The sequence below is a fragment of the Elephantulus edwardii genome, unplaced genomic scaffold, assembly GCF_000299155.1.
Source record: "Elephantulus edwardii isolate Elephantulus edwardi_28Jun2011 unplaced genomic scaffold, EleEdw1.0 scaffold00101, whole genome shotgun sequence".
Lineage (NCBI taxonomy): Eukaryota > Metazoa > Chordata > Mammalia > Macroscelidea > Macroscelididae > Elephantulus > Elephantulus edwardii.
The window spans coordinates 11,547,801-11,565,220 of NW_006399851.1; the positions used below are offsets into that span (position 1 = coordinate 11,547,801).

The window sequence follows — 17,420 nt, forward strand, 5'->3', positions numbered from 1 at the left end:
TTTCACTTCTTGGCCACCACGGAAGCCTTTCTGGCTCGTCGGGTGGCGGCACGTCCGCGAACGCCGGGGGCCTGCGTAGCATCCACACGCGGACCTCCTGGCCACCAGGGACTGCCCACCCCATGTCGGGGGCTCTGTGCTGCTTAGGGGCGTCGAGAGTCGAGAGGAGGGTGGCGCGGGAAGAGGTCACCTCAGACTACGCTGGAGGCCGCCCAGAGAGGGCTCTGTGCAAACACGAGGCGGTGTCCTGAGGTGACACCGGCTGCACAGCACAAGCAGCAGGCGCCGCCGATCAACTAGTTCGCACGGGGGATTCCTCTTGGTGCGTGGCCCAGTTAGACTTAGGACGGGCTCCAACCCCTCACTGACACCGCCCCCCGCAGCACCACGCTCCGAGGCCTTCCCCGGGGAAGCCTCCCGTTCCTCCCCCGCGGCCCGGAGCGGCGCGCGCGCGCGCGATTCCTCGATTCCACAGGCTGTTCGAGCTCGGGTGGGGGCGGGGTGCACCAGGAGGGGGCTGGCAGCCGCCCGGGGTAGGTGGGACCCGGGCGGGGGCGGACGAGCGGGCGTGGGGAGTTCCTCACTCGCGGACCACACGCTCTGCCGGCCAATCCGAAGCCAGCCTCCTGTAGCACGCGGGACACGTCCAAGCATTTGTAGGCAAAGCTGGCTAAGAGAAGGGGGCGGGGCGAAGGGAGGGAAATTGAGTGACAGGCTTGCAGGGCAGGCTGGGAATTGTAGTTTCCAGTTCCCGTGGCCATAGCCATTTTGTAGTCGGGGGACTACAACTTCCAGAAGATCAAGGGGACCATTCTAAGGTGCCCCGGGAATCGGCGGCTCTTCCCGGGGCCAGACGTCCTGGGACATTAATACTCAGCAGCCTTGCTGGAGGTAGAAGTGAAGTCAGTGGTGGAGGGTAGCGTGTGTCGACAGTGGGGTGAGCTGCAAGCTGGGGAAAGGGGGTGAGGTGGAGCGACCGAGCGTGCCATGCATTGAGCTAGGGAGCCTCTCTCAATTCCAGTCCCAGGCTCGGCGTGGGAGAGATGCTGGGGTATTACTTGGGCAGGGTTTGTCGTTGTTTCTTGGGTGTCTAGTCGACGGGGCTGCGGGGATTTTCTAGAATGGGCCAGGGGCGGTGGGTGCCAGGGTAGGCGGGCGCCGGATGGCTCAGCTGTTAGAGTTTTCGGCTAGCGTTCGACGGGGAATTATACGAGGAACCCTAACTTGTATAAAAGCAGAGTCCATTTAAAGTTGGGCTGGATAGCCTCTTTCTCATTGGTCAGGGGGCTTGGAAAAAAGAGACTCGGCGAGCCCTCGCTGTGGTGCTGCTGCCGCCGCCGCCGCCGCCGCTGGAGTTGACTCTTCTGCTCGCACTGCTGCTGCAGCACAAACGTGACTTCCAACATTTTTTATTTATCTTTCCCCTTTCTTTTCCAAGATGTAACTACAGATCAGATCCTAAAGACCTTCACGTTTCGCTGATGTAGTTTTTGGAGGAAAAAGGGGGGAGTGAAGGGCGTCGGTTTTTTTTTTTTTGTGTGTGTGTGTTTCGGGGGAAATTTTCCATTATGAGTGTTTTACTAAAGTGATTTTTTTTTTTTTGTTTGCTTCGTTCGTCTTTGGCTCTCTCTCTTTTTTCCCCCCTTCTCAATTTCGGATTTATTTCAAGGCGAATCTGGCTTTGGGGGAAGAGGAAGAAAAGTCGGATTACAAGACCAACCACCAACAACAATAAAAACCACCAGGATATTTTTTTGCAAATTTCTGACGGCTTTAAATTCATGAAGCAATTGTCCTCTTTTGCAATCAGCATTTGGATCTCAGAATGAGCAAGGAAAGACCCAAGAGGAATATCATTCAGAAGAAATACGTAAGTGCTCTTAACAACACATCCTTTGACTTGCAGTTTTAAGCAAAGACTGTGAATGTCAAGTTTATAGATAATTCTGCAGCTGAGGGTTTTAAACACAGCGTCCGATAAGGCTGTTTCTTTCTTTTCTGAAAGAGGGCTTTACATGCAAAGTCGTGTCTGCCTAGTTTGATTGAAAAAAGATTGGTGTAGAGATACCTCAAGTGAATAAATTGACCTCGAATGACACAACTATAATCTAGTTTTAGATGAAAGGCAGAGAATTTGGTGGTGTTTTGGGGGGAGTGAGTTGGAGGGACCGCGGTAATGTAACTAAACTGCATTCTCCTTCGTATTTTGCTCTATATTGCACTTTGCATGCAAATGAGCCTGTGTTATTATTGTTAATGTTATTTAGAAATTTGTGCAACGCTTGTGTGTTGGAAGCCTTGTTAAGTTGTAGTCGAGTGTCCCGATTATGGCGATCCTGTTCTTGCACTGGCACATCAAATTTAATGTATGTGGTCGTTTAGGCTTATCTGGTTCTCAGTGTAAACCAGTTGGGGAATCATGTTACAGCGAATACATTTGTTGGGATTGACTTTAATAATGGGGCTGGTTTTGTTTAAAAATTCATGATTTCCAGTTTTGGGGCGGGGGGACGGAAGAAAGGCATACACTGGCTGTTCTTAAGTATGTGTAAGTAAATGCTAGTGCGTCTATGTAAGGGACTATAAATAATTTTCCTTAGTTAACTAGACTTCTGAAATTGGCTGAATATCCAGAAATTTTAAGTTGTTTGGAATAGTTAAATTTGGTGTATAGTGCATCTACATTTTGATTGGCATGGGGAGTGTTTTTGTTTTGTATGTGATGTCTTCTTAAGTTTAGGGGGAGGTTAGGAGGGGGGACAGGGATTAACCAAATATGCATTCAAGTGCTCGGTGATTAGCCGCATGCTTTAAATGAAAGAACCCATTTTTTAAAAAGGCCGAATGAACATATATTAGGTATAATGCAACGTTTTAATAAAGTTTTACCTCTAGTCGACAAATGGTTGTACCTATTTTCCCTTTTTCTACAGTGTGCTGTAGTGGGAAATGACCTTCGAGGCAATGGTTTTGTAAGAAATACATTTCATGGAAAAGGTTAATGCCTCCTGTGGGTTGATTCTTATGCGGACTCTTAATAAACTTCAACTCTTAAAGAAATACCAGTGAGATAATCAAGGCCAACTTAAAATGTTGTTCCATAAAGAATTTACGAATTAAAATACATCCGCATTGCAGAGGGCTGGCTAGAATGCAAAGGACTAGTTTAAACTCGGGCAGGATAAACTGCACGGAGACACCCTTGCCTGGGAGCATGGAAGACTTCCCTTGGCACGTTCGTTTAAGATGCAGCCACAAAGCAAATTGGGCAGAACTTGGACGAGGACCATCCTCTTCACCCCACCCCACTCCACCCCACCCCATCCCATCCCATCCCTCGTTAAGTTGCGAAGCAGCGTGTGGTGGGTTTTTTGTTGTTGTTGCTCGTCCGCGAGCGCTGAGGCCGCCGAACCTAGAGTCCAGGCGGCAGCCACCCGGTTAGTGGCGGTGGCCGCGGGAGGCAGAACACGAGTTAACGCTCCTGGAGCGGAACCTGTGTTGCCGACGTGCTAGAGCCGGTCGACAGGGAGGAGGGCGCAAGGGGGTCGCCGAGAGCCGGGCCGGGGCTGGCGGGCGCGCGGCCTGTAGGGGGCAGACTTCGGGTTCCTGGCGGCCGCGCGAGGTTGGAGCCCGGCGCCCCGGGCCGGCTAGCGGGTGGGTGGGGCGCGGGGGAGCGCGCGACCTGCACGGCAGGGGAGGGCGCGGTGGGCGGGGGCCGCTCCCTGCACAGCTGCAACCCTCATCCCCCGCCGCGCACACGGCCGAGCATGGCGGCCGCCCGGCCAGCTCTCTCTGCGGCCCTGCCCGCCGCCTCTCAGGCAGTCTTGAGAGCAACAGGTTAAGCCGGCTAGACGTCAGTGCGCCCCCTCCCTCTCTCCCCTGGTTCTTCCCCGCCTCCCGCAGGCGCCCCCTCCCTCTGCGGCCCGTGTTTCCCGGTTCCCTTACGCTCCCGGCCGCGCTCTGTTGTCATTGTGACGTCACAAAGGGACGGGCCCGGGTGGAACCTTCCCCTCCTCCCCCTCCGTGACGTCAAAAGTCGGGCGGGAGGGTCCAGACTTGTCGGGCTGCAGGGGAGGGGGCGTGGGCTGGAGGCGGGGGCTGCGGGGGGAGCGGGGCGTCGACGCTCTGCGTTCATGGTTCTGCCGCGTGGGAGGACGAAGAGGATGCGCTGTGCCTCCGCCTTCCGCCCGACACGCTTCCCACCAGGTGAGCGCGGGCAGCTTTTCGTCCTCCAACCACCCCTGACATTTGACGTGGGAAGCAGAGAGGAAACGCCTCCTTTCTGCAGACGCTGTGTGGCTTTTTCTGTTCCAGATCTCCTGGCGATGTTGTATTACTAATGGAGAGGTTGTCAAGCTCCCCTACCAACGCTTCAGAAGGGGAGGAAACTTCAGTGAAAGCTTTGCGTTTTTAGGGGACAGATTCAGCCACCTTAGGTTGTATTTCAGGTATCCTTGCAGGATGTAGAGGAGAGGCCATTTAAGGTGATGGCTGTGTGATCGCGAATAGCCACCTGTCAACTGTGGGACTTTTTGGGAAACGTTACAATATGTTGGAAGAGATGGAGTGTTGGTGATTATTTATTTTTTTTTTAAAAGGAAACCAGAGGAAGAGATGTCTTTGATAACTTATGTTTGGAAGACCACTGTTTTAAATCTCGGGCTTCTGGTACCAGTTGTTCTTAAGGTAGCACCTAGCCCAGGAGTCTCACTTTACCTGTCTTTACCACTTCTAGTTATTGAGAAGGTTAGTTGAGATAATGTGAGTGAAAGATGTAAAGAGTTACCATTCTGGTGGAAAGCATTCCTTTCCAACAAATGGTCTCAGAAGCCTTAGATGCCTGCAGATTTGCCATTTAGTTTTACGGTTTAGCAACGCAGAGTTGGGGGTTTGATATTGTAGATAGGAGGCTCAGGGAGATGATCGTTATATTTCTTATTAAACGACGTTCTTGAGAAACTCGCAAATTGCAGTGTAATCCTGGCTTAATTGTGCTGGGCACAACTCCCACTACAATACCTTAAATAACTGAAAACATTTGCCTTTCCAAGTCCCAGTCCACTTGGCAGTAAAAACAGTTGAATGTTACGCTCTAGGGGACTGCCTGTCATTTCCATCACTTCGCTAGTTGTTTATTCCTAAGGAGACTAAAAGACATGATAGTCAGACTTGAAAAAAAATCATTGGCTATTTGATCCTTGATAGCAAATATGAGTTTGAACTAAAAACAACAAAAAGCACCTCTGCCACAGGAATACATGACTTTTGCAGTTAACACAAAAACCAGTTACCAATTTGATTTCTAGGAGAGTTCCAGTAGAATTTCTGCCAGTAGGTACAAGTTTTAAGCATCTAATGTTTTGAGTTAAAAGTGCAGTGTGATTAATATACTGGAAAAAGTTGTATTACAAGATTCAGAAGCAGAATTTGCTGTTACATTACCTAAAATTGTAAACAAGAGAGAAATAAGAAATAGTTACACCAAAATAGAACAGTTAAATTTATGAGGTTCTTCCTCCTTTTTATCCAGGCTCTCAAATCCATTATTTCAGTTTTGGGGGATGAGTTATAACTGTACAAGTTATTGAATGAATCTCCCCCTCCCTCCCCATTGAACTGTTCATATGGCTTTTTGTCTGCTTCTCTTTGTCACATAAAAAATGAGAAGGAATGCTATCAAGTGAAGAGTACATTACTGGCATTTTAAAGAAGGATATATTGACCTGAAAACAATCTCTCCATTAGATAAGACTTATACCTAGCCTCTGTTCCAGTTAGCCTGGTTGTTAATAATACTCTCTCTCTGTTCCAGTTGTTAATAATGCTCTATCACGTTCATAACCAATTCACAGCTAGCTGACTCTACACATAGTTTTCAGAGGCTGTAAAACAGAGGAGGCAATTACCCATGGTTTTCCTTTGGAGCAGCTGATGGACTAGAACTTGCCTTTGTGTTGCCAGTGTACTTCTTTACCCTTTGGTCCATCAGAACTCCCCATTTGATTCTTGTATTTCTATACCATCTAGTTGTAACAAGACTAGTAGCTGATCCTCCAAGAGGTTGTCAGAGGCACAGAAGGAAATTTCTCTTCTGCTAGAGCAGCTGGCAGATTCTAACTGCATGCCTTTGGGTAGGCTTTGTATCCTCTTACCATTAAAGCAACCAGAGATCTCTATTCGATACTACTTGTTCTGTGTTTTTGAGTCAGAATTGACCTATAGTTGACCCTCTTGCGGGTTTTCAGAGTCAGTTAATGGCACAGAAAAAGAGTGCTCATCTTCTGCAGAGGAGCAGCTGGTGGATTTGAATCACGTACCTTTGGGTTGCCAGTACAACTCCTTACCACTAGGCCACCAGACCACCAGTTGATACTTAGTATAATTAATAGCTATTTATTCTCTCACAGTAGGTTAAACCATACCGTTTTATTGCACTAGGGACTGTTGATTAACTTCCAGGTGCCTTGGAAGTAATTTCTAGTGTTAAGCTTAATATGTACTCTGTTTCAAATGTTATGTCAACTCTGAAGAGAAAATTTTCTTTATGAGAAGACATTGGAAACATATTAAGGCCAGTTAATATTAAAAAAACAAAACAAAACAAAAAACAATAAAAAACCAACCGAAAACCCAAACCAGTTTATGAATTCTAACCTGGAGTATTTTTCCTGTAATGATTTGCTCTTGAAAATGATAGGCTGCCGAGTCAGATTTCTGAACATTTCTGTCTGAATGGATAAACACTCTGCTTTTAGTTTTGGAATTTAGCTTGTATTTATATTTCTCCTAATAGTCTTCTACCTACCCAGCTCACTCAACTCAACTCATTGTTGTCAAGTCAGAACAAACTCGTAGCTGACCCTCTTGTGGGTTTTCAGAAGCTGTAAATCCCATGGGAAGAGATTGTCCATTTTTCTCTGAGAGCAGCTGAGGAATTCAAACTGCTTGCCTTTGGGTTTGCAGCACAGCTCTTTGCCCACTAGGCCACCAGAGGTCCCTCGCCAGCCCACTCTTGTTTACCGTTTACCATAGAGTAAGAATCAACTCATAACTTTTCTCTCAGTGGGTTTTCAGAGGCATTAAATCTCATTGGAGGAGATTGCAGTGTTTCTCTCGTAAGCTAGCCCCAGTAGTCCTTTTGCTGAAAATGTAGCAAGCGAGAAGCGAGAAGCGCCTGGCAGCTCTGGGAGGTGGCTCTTCTTAATTCCCACCTGTAGGTCTTTTGCTTGCCAATTGTCAGTTGTTCCCAAATCTGGTTATTCCAGTTGGACTTGATATAATTGCAGTTAAATATTGCGTGAACCGTTGAGTGAATATGAAAGTATGGTTTCTATGAAAGGTTGAACTTTTAATGCTTTGAAAACGTTTGATAAAGTGAATTTCTCAAATGTGAGATTGTTAAATTTGATGTGGGCCGTATATTTAAAAGCTCTGAGGGGGGAGTCTGTTAGGATTCTGCATATATATTACTTTGCTTGTCTCCCCTTTGGGAACCAAACTTCAGTTATGAACTCCCCTTTACAATAAATAAACCTTAAAAAGCTTAATGAGGAACTCCAGAACTCACCAGAAGTAATAAACCTTAGTCAGAAATAAGACCCTATATAAAAAAAAAAATCAACTATGTTTTATATATTTTTTAAATGATAATAAAATGTTAAGGAATTATTTGTCTAAAAAATAACATGCTGCCTAATTAATTTTCCTGTGAGTTAACCAGTGTCAGGTCACTACCACCTCTGATAGGAGTGCTTGCTTTGTGCTTGTATACCCTTAATCTCACGAAATGAAACTAGACTCCTTGTCTGCTTCATAACATATAGCACTGGTAAGTGATGGATCAGTTAAGTGTGGTCCTACTGAGGGGATTTTTATTACTTCCAGAGCTTAAAAAAATGTATTATATACTCACAGGAGGCTGAAAGATTAGTGATTTTATGCCTAATTTATGAAGTACAGAAGCTGGTATCTTGTAATCCACCAACTTTAATTATTTTGTCCTATGAGATATTGCCAAAAGTCTGTTCCATTTAAAATCCTTAAGCTTACCTGTTCATGAAAATGAGACAATTTCTTGGTGTGAATCAATTTTCTTTTCATCTTCCAGATGGCTCTTGTTCTACACAAAAAGCTTCAATTGCTGGTCCTAATCTTTTTTCTGGTCCTTTTGTCCATCCTTGCCTCACAGTTGAAATCTCCCTTCTTTATATGTAGGAACACCATTACGTTTGGTTTCCTAAAATTTTGATTTAATATTGCCACTTGAATATTTTTTTTTTTGGTATAGAGTAACATTTTTCTTATCTGTTCAGCTTTTATTTCCTGGGACTTCAGTAGAACCTATTTTATTCTGGCAGATTCAGATTTTTTTTTTTTAAACTTTAAGGGTTTTGGTCATTGAATTCTGATTCAGAATGATTCAGAAGGAGAGTTTACTTCATATAGGAATTAGCAGTTGGCCTGGATCTCTTTTGTTCATGGTAGAGCTCTGATGGCTTAATGATAAGGAGTTGTATTGCCAACCCAAAGGCAGATGGTTCAAATTCAGCTGCTCTGAGGAAGATGGGCAGTCTCCTTCTGTGTGATTTGCAGCTTCTGAAAACCTGCTGGAGTGACAGCTATGAGACATTTCCGACTCCAGAGCAATAGTGATGTGACATGAGAATGATTTTTGCATGCTGCTTGTTCATTTCTGCTCTTGTGGGTGGCTTTCTAGGCTGTGAAACAAGCAAGCAGAACCCCCAAAAATTCAGCCCAAATACCCTGCCGCCTAAGTGGTCCTCAATTGGTTACTACTGAAACTGTAAAAAGGTCCGAGTGTTAAAGATACTTGCCCCTCAAGGTGAAGTCTAGGTCAGACTTGAGTGAGCAGCAGAAGCTGATTGTGGTTTCCATCTGAGGTAACCATCTGTTTCTCCCAGTTTCTCTTGCTTCTCCCAGATCCCACTGCTCTTGGGAGGATGCTGCTACCCTTCTCTCCTGGGGCTCTTTTTAAGGAAACACACCATGAAAGCTGAGCTTGGAGCAGACACTAACAACACACATTAGTCTTGAAAATGTCTTAACGAGAAGACCACTTCATTTTGAAATACCTGCCTATATTTCTTGTTTCCATCAGGGTTTCAAATAAGGAAAGGCTCTATAAGTCTGTTTTCACACAAGAGAAAGTGGAGATAGATTTAGGCTGATGTCACATAGTAAAAGGCTGTGTCTTTCCCTATTTTTCAGTTCAGATGAAGTAGAGGTACGTATTAAATGTAGCCTGAAAATGGGAGAAAAGGGTGTAACTGAGCTTTGATGGCATTCAGTGAAGGGTTTTTGTTTTAATGTTAGAAAATTGGACAAGTTAAGGTTCTCTGTGAGCTTGCAGGAACTGAAAGAGGGAATATTCTCAAGTTTGTGTTTGTTGTTTTTTAAAGCACCAGTTGGTGGAGCTACCCCCTTATCCCCAGCTGGTTGCTTCTGAGTTTTACTGGAGAATGCTGAGATCCTCGTACCTACCCCTTGGGGTGGGCATTGGGCAGATTAGTGCTCCCTGTTTTTTTGCCACTTGACTGTACCTGAGGGGCCTGTGTAGACTGCAGTTACCACTTCCAGAACTGGCTAATTTTCCTAGGTCTGTGACATATGGCTGTGCTGCTTCCCCCTGCTTTGTATTTCTGTTGCAGACTTTGCTGCTTTTGATACCTTGGGTAACTGAACTCTTATCATTTACCTAGTCTTCACCAGGGTCTGGGGCCTTTGGGGAAACTGAAGTAAGGTGTGTCTGCCCAGCCATGTTAAAGAGGCAGCCTGAGTAATGAAAACATAAAATAGATGAGTGTGTTACAGAAAGGGGAACTCGCCTTGTAGAGGTTCTTAAAGAGCAGTTTTTAAGAGTTGATATAGCCTAAAAGGCTCAGATTGGATTACAAGTCCTAATTTTGTACATCAGTCAAGCTTCACCACCCCTGAGGAGGAAGGCCAGCAAATGAGCATTGAAATATTACCAACAGCATTTTTTTAGTCAGGAATCCTAGAAAGTTAGCAAAATACATCCCCATAATTTTTCTCCTTCTTGAACAAGCTAGGCTTTTCCAGCAAGTTTTATTCAGGGAAGAATAAGGAGGGAGTTTCTGTTGGTCTATCAGGAGACCATCTGACTTACTCTGGGAGGTTATCTCTAGTGACTTCACTCGTCTAGGAAAATGTGGGAGTCCTTTCTGCATGTTTTTGTACTTTTTTTTGTAAACTGTATACTTCTTTCACCTTTATTTTCCTAGTTGTGACTTTGTTTATACCTTGTACTGTAATTGATTAGTTGTTTTGGGCCTCTGTAGGCAAAAATAAGTGCCAGGAGGAAATGAGAAAAGATTAGGACTGAGAGCTTATTGGTTGCATTTCTTCTTTCCTGGGGATTGCAGATGGGGGATAGCATGGAGTGAATGTTTTTTATTCTGCTAAGTAGCACTTAGAGATGAGTTTTACCTGTGGTATACAAGTCTAGTTGTTAGTACATGGGCTTCAGTAATTAAATACCTCAGGATTGGACTGAGTTGTTTGAAAGACCTGGGGTATTTTTGCAGTAGGGAATATTGTTATGTGCCATTGAGCCACTTGTGACTCATAGCGACCATATGTAAAATAGCTCTGAACCCTGCCCTATCCTGAATAAACTTGGTCAAATGAGTTGATTTTTTTCTCTGCACCAAACTTGCTTGTTTGATTCTAGACAAAGACACTTTCCAACAGGAAAACGTATTCTTGCAGCTTTTTGGGCGGGCCATTGACAATATGTTTATAGATAAGTGTGTGTATACACACACATATAAATGTACATAGGGATCGCTGATGGTTTGGTGTTAAAAAGTTGTGTTTTCAACCGAAAGGTAAGCAGTGTCCTTCCATGTGATTTAATGCCCATGCAACCCTGCTGGAGGGTCTGCTGAGTATGTGTAAGACACAATTTTTTTTAAAAAAGGAGAGTTTTGTTGGATGTATAGAGCATAACATACATACAGCAATTTAGTCATATTTTACATTCTTGAAATTGTTCAGGCAGTCTGACAATTCTGTTCTGAGTTATCCTTATCCATGAATAGAAATTGCTTCCTTAGATTAATACCTAATATTTCAAGTTGCTCTTGCCCATTTTATCCCTTTTAGATATTTCTTTAAAGTGTTTGATACTTAAGGTAGACATTTTTCAGTAGTTAAGCTAAACAGTCGTCAGAACAGAGCAAGGAAACACTGCATGGTTCAAAATTGGGAAGGGCGTACGCCAAGGATGTGTCCTGTCTCCATACCTTTTCAACCTGTATGCAGAACAGATTATCAGAGAGGCTGGGCTCTGTGAGGAGAAATGCGGCATCAAGATTGGTGGAAGATCTATTAACAATCTGTGTTATGCAGATGACACCCTGCTTGCTGAAACTGGGGAGGACCTCATGCACTTGCTGCAGAAGGTCAAGGACTGTAGCCTTCAGCATGGATTGAGGCTCAATGTCAAGAAGACAAAGATTCTCACCACTGGACCAATTGTCAGCATCAGGATGGATGGTGAAGAGATTGAGATTGTTCACAGCTTTAGTTTGCTTGGCTCCACAGTCAACACTCTCGGCACCAGTAGCCAGGAAATTAAAAGAGTATTGCGATGGGAAATTCTGCTGTTAGGGACCTCTCAAAAGTACTGAAGAGCAATGGTGTCTCTCTGGAGACTAAGGTGCATCTGATACAGGCCATGGTCTTTGCTGTCACTTGTTAACTATTAGAGAGTTGGACAATGATTAGGAACGTTAGAAGGAGAATTGATGCTTGTGAGCTGTGGTGCTGGAGAGTATTGAGGGTACCATGGACTGCTAGGAAAACAAACAGATTCATCCTGGAAAAAGTTAAACTGGGCGGCTCCTTGGAGGCAAGGATTCTGAGGCTCTGTCTAACGTACTTTGGACATGTAAGGAAATACCGGTCCTTGGAGAAGCACATCATGCTTGGGAGGGTGGAGGGACAGCGCAGGATTGGAAGGCCCTCTATGAGGTGGATTGATTCAGTGACTGGGGTAATTGGGATGGGTGTATCAGAGACAGTGCGATTGGCACAGGACAGAGCAGAGTTTAGGGCTGTTATACATAGAGTCGCTATGAGTCGCAAGCGATTCGACGGCACATAACAACAAGCTAAACAGTTTGCTTGTAAGAATATTTCAGTTGCTGGGGAGGGAAGGGAGGGCAGGGAAGAAAGTGCAACAATGAATGACTGGAAACCCTAAGTCTCTGTTAACTTTTACTAAAATTATAAAAACCTGAAAAAAATTATTTCAGGGGATATTTTTGTTTTAGGTTTAAAGATTATTTTTGAGCAGTAATTTCAGGAGTTTATCCAACCTTCATGGCTTCAGGAAGTCTGGAGTCCAAGAGAATTTGAAATTTTGTCTTTTATTTTCTTCCCTTTTGATCATTATTCTTAGAATCATTGATCAAAATCTTCAGTAATGGTAACTTAAGAAGCTCTGGTGGTCTAGTGGCAAGATGTTGCACTGTAATACCAAAGGCACGCTGTTCGAATCCACTAGTTGCTTCATGGCAGAAGGATGGGCAGTCTCCTGTGTGATTAACTGCCTCTTAACACCTGCTGGATGGTCAGTTATAGGTTGGTTCCAACTCGACAGTATACAACAACAATGATGGTATCTGGACACCATTCTATCTCATAGCAGATGGAGACAGTTGTTCATTGAGGCAATTATCCACATACACCGTTTCTTCCTGCTCCCTTTCCCTTTGTTCTAGGCCTTGAATGGCTATTTCCAAGCTTTTAAGACTTCAGAAACTGAACAGCCAACTAGCAGTAGCATGCAGCAGTAAATAAGTTGTTAGACAAATTAGCTGATGAGAATTTTTGATGTGAAAGCACTCTGTAAACAGCGCGCTACTGCACAAATGCTCACAGTTGGAAGTCACAAACCTGGAGAAACATAAGTTCTGCTAGCAGCTTTCTGAATCTGATGAATTCTACACTTTGTCTCTTAAACCACTGTGCTGTCCATTTTGAGGTATAGAACAAAGCTTTAAAACTTAGAGGAGGGGTCGAAATGAGTTATCTATTCTTACTGGATGGTTGAATCTCTTCTGTATTATCCAAATCTTGACTCCAGTTATATCTGTATGGTGAATTAGAAAGGGGCTAGGTTAAACATTCAGATTATTGTGGCATGATCTGTGCGCAAAGATATTTAAAGATGATCTTGGAGGAGAATTTCTTGTAAATAAATTGAAATTCTTATCACAATCCTACAGTGGCTCTTTGTGGTTCTTTGGATCAAGTCTAAGCAAAGTTTGTCCTTAGTACATTTATAAAGCATTTTATAATGTTTGGGCTTAGACTGTACTTTATTCCACTGTGTATGTCCCCTGCTTTGCCTGAGTTCTGCCTCTTCTGCCTTTATTTTTAGACCACCTACCTGCTCAAGAAACAGACTGTCTGAGACCACCTCCTCCATTCCCCCATGACTTGGCAACTCCCTTTCCCCCATCATGCCATGCCACCAGGTTCCTTCTCCTGGCCAATCCCCTTAAACCTTGGAGTGTTATTTCATGTTATTTACACTCTAAGCCTCACAAACATGGTGCTGGATCTTAGAAGCCATTTAATTCTGGGATGTTATCTGGCATTGAAAATGTGGCCCAGGAATATTTGTAGAGTTAAAGCATTTGCATTATTTTGTATATTATTTAGTAGTAGAAGGAAGTTGATGTGAATCTATTGGAAATTTAAGATTAACTGCAGTTAATAACCTAAGTGAACTTTTTAAATTTTAGAGCAGAAAAATCTTGAGTTCTGTCTAGTACTGTGAACTGACATTCTTGTGAACTTGACATTTTTCTCGGTGGCATAAAATCTAGTTCCCAACTCCCATACTATGTGGTAGAAAGCTGTCTTTACTGTCTTTGAACAAGCCTATCCGATACCTTATAGGTGGATTGCTAATAAGACTCATTGATTGATTTTCTTGTAATTCTAATCACTGATTAGAGCACCTCCACTTCTGGAAAGTGGCTACTCCATCCATCCATCCATCCATCCATCCATCCATCCATCCATCCATCCATCCTATCATACAGTAGATTTTTTTTAAGGCATGCAATTCACACAAGTACTCCCAGGTTATTTTTTTTAAAAAAAATTCAAATTACATAGGAGATGTTTCACCATTTACATTATAGTTAGAAATATACAAGCTGATTCTTTTAGGTGTTGTTCTGAAACTTTTTTTGTATCTACATCCTATTTAAATATAAAAAATACTGTTCTGTGTCATCATTTTTAAGAGCTGCAAGGCCATTAGCTGATGTTTACATTGCAGTTCACGTCACCTGTCTCCTGAGGGTGCTTTCACAACATGAGTTACATATGTGTACACTTGAACAATGTGTGTTACATACATGTTTTCACTTAGCTGCAAATTCTGAAACGTGTTAGTACTGAAGAGCAACGGTTTCTCTCTGGAGACTAAGGTGCGTCTGATACAGGCCATGGTTTTTGCAACCACTTGTTATGCGTCAGAGAGTTGGACAATGACTAAGAAGGACAGAATGAGAATTGATGCCTTTGAGCTGTGGTGCTGGAGAACAGTATTGAGGGTACCAAGGACTGCTAAGAAAACAAACAGACTCATCCTGGAAAAGGTTAAACCAGGTGGCTCCTTGGAGGCAAGGATTCTGAGGCTTCGTCTGACATACTTTGGACATGCTATGTTGTAAGGAGAGACTGGTCCTTGGAGAGAGACATCATGCTTGGGAGAGTGGAGGGCAGGCGCAGGAGGGGAAGGCCCTCTATGAGGTGGATTGATTCAGTTAATTAGGATGAGTGTGTCAGAGACAGTGAGATTGACACAGGACAGAACAGAGTTTAGGGCGCTTGTACATAGGGTTGCTGTGAGTCGCAAGCAAATCGATGTCACATAACAACAGCAACAGTGTTTACATTTAGAATCCTCTTGTACCACAGGGCTTTCTGGAGAAGGGCTATACTATTTTATAGTCCTATAGGCAGAGCAAGGTAGGCCAGTGGGTTGGTTTGTTTCTTGGCTTTTAAAAACCAATACAGGCACTTGTAATGAGTAGTAAAGCTGTCAGTTGAGTTTTATTTAAGTTTCTGTTTTCTCTGTGTCTGTGTCCTCTCGCAGCAGGGCATTAGAGCCAAATGAGATAAGATACTTGAAAGTACCTGGGACAATAAAATTGCTCTGAAGAATGACTATACTAGTTAAGGAAACTGAGAGCCTAGAGAATTGTAATGTTACATATTTTATGTTTATGAAATTTTACAGTTTTGAGATAACATACTCACACTAGTAAAAATGACCCAGAATTGTGTTATTTTCATATCAGCATTGCTTTGAAAGAGGCTTATGACTTGAAGGGCTGTTCAATTAAATACAGATTATAAATACTTTATGATTGCTTCCTGTGGCGTGTATTAGATGTTAGAAAATAAACTATCCTTGTCTTGAGAGACCTTACAGTTCAGTTGAGAGCAGGGTATGAAAAACACTCTATGAAGACAACCTATCTCTGGAGACAGTCTGAAATGGATATAGTCTTTATATTGGATGACATGGGGGCAAATCACTTCCTTTCTCCGTCTCAGTTTCCTCATCTATAAAATGAGAATAATACCTTCATTACTGTTCTCCCATAGGCACTTTTTGAGAGGCAGAATCAGTGTAATCATGAAGTGCTTTATAAACTTTTGGGCTGTTCTGTTTTTAAGAGGATCCCCTACAGTGTAGGGCTCTCTGGTGGGACCCCTGACAATGTAGGGATCTCTGGTGAGATAGTCTCTAGGGAGTTGTGCTGCTGATTTCTCTCTGGCTTTTTTGGATCCACCAGCGGCTGTGAGGGGAGAAAGTAGAGCAGTCTCCTCCCGTGTGATTTACAGCTTCCAAAAACCTTCTGGAGGTTCAGCTATGAGTATCCACCCAGACAGTGACAAAGTAGTATGTTGTTATGTGCCATTGAGTTGACTATGACTCAGAGCAACCCTGTGCACAATAGCTCTGAACCCTGCTCTATCCTGAGTCAATCAGACTGTCTCTGACATATCTCCTTTCATTACTCCAGTGACTGTGTCAGTCTGTCTTATCTGGGGTCTTTCTCTCTGTGCTGTTCCTTGAACCCTTCCAAACATGGTATCTTCTTCCAAAGACAAATCCCTCTTGGCAGCATGCCCAAAGTATGTAGCTTATAATTCATAGGACTCTTGCTAGTTTGAGTCTGCCAGCTGCTCCATGTGAGAAATACAGTCGTCTTCTATAAAGATTTACAGCCTCAGAAACACGACAGAAGGTGGCTGTGAATTTTACTTGACTTGACAGTGGGTTTTGCTTTTTGTTTTGTTCCTTTGTAAGTTTTATAGATCTTTGTGGTTAAAAATTCTTCAGTCTCAAGGTTAAAGAGCACATCGTGATTTTCCCCAGTTTTCCTGTTGATTACAAATAGCTAGGTTGTAAGGAAGAGGACAGAATGCTTAACTTCTGTAAGACTTGCTTTTTCTTTCTAACTTGTGGAACAATACATTCGGATCACTAACCCAAAGGCTAGTGTTTTAAACCCACCCAGACGTGCACTGGAAGAAAGGTGTATCACTCCAAATCAGTGACTGAAAACTTTCTGAAGCATAGAATTGCCATGAGTCCAAGTGGACATCAACGTGGACAGTGAGTCCCTGAGAAGTGTAATCAATTAATGTCCTCCAGTTGCTTACTAGAAGGTTGGAGGTGTAAGTCTACACAGAATCTATTATCTTTGGCAGAAGGGACTGGCTAATTTCTGTAAGATCACAGCCATTAAAATCCCAAAGAATATAGTTCTCCTCTGAAACACTTGGGGACACCATGAGGTGTGTTTTGGATTTTTTTTCTTTTAAATGGACAAATAACTGTGAATCTCTCTAAACACCTTTTATATATGTACAGATGATGGCATTTTATCGTTTTCTTTTCTTTTGATATTAGAGAATGAGGTGATGTGTCAGTACTTTGTAGTGTTTTTAAAAAAGCACTGCTGGGTGAACTTAGCCTTCCTTTTAAATTCTCTAATCACGATGTCCCTTAGAAATGGCTTTAAAAATGAGGTGAAACTTAATGTTTATTGGTTTTACCCAAATTGCCCCTTTTCTGTTCGTATGATGCCCAGAGCATTAAAGCTGTTTGTTCTATTTTCAGCTTATAATAATGTCTTGATGTTGGAGGATGAAAGGGCCAATGTGAATGGAAGGCATTTAATAAGGAGCCATGGTCTGGAGTTCCAGTTAAATTGGTAGCACATGGCTTTCATCTGCCTTGAAGGGCTTTGGTTATGTTGTCGTCGCTGGAGCTGTGTCTACCATGACATCACAAAATGTGGTCCTCCACACATGCCACGGGACTCCCTTTCAAAGGC

The 17,420-nt window shown here is 43.4% G+C and overlaps 1 protein-coding gene across 1 annotated transcript in view; it reads left to right on the plus strand.

The window, feature by feature from the left end:
- The first annotated feature begins 1,411 nt into the window (after window positions 1-1,411).
- JARID2 (jumonji, AT rich interactive domain 2) overlaps window positions 1,412-17,420 on the plus strand; it is a 322,891-nt gene continuing 306,882 nt past the window's right edge. The window contains exon 1 of the mRNA XM_006891618.1: window positions 1,412-1,870. Coding sequence (XP_006891680.1) covers window positions 1,826-1,870 — 45 coding nt within the window. The 5' untranslated portion in view covers window positions 1,412-1,825. The remainder of the gene's footprint in view (window positions 1,871-17,420) is intronic.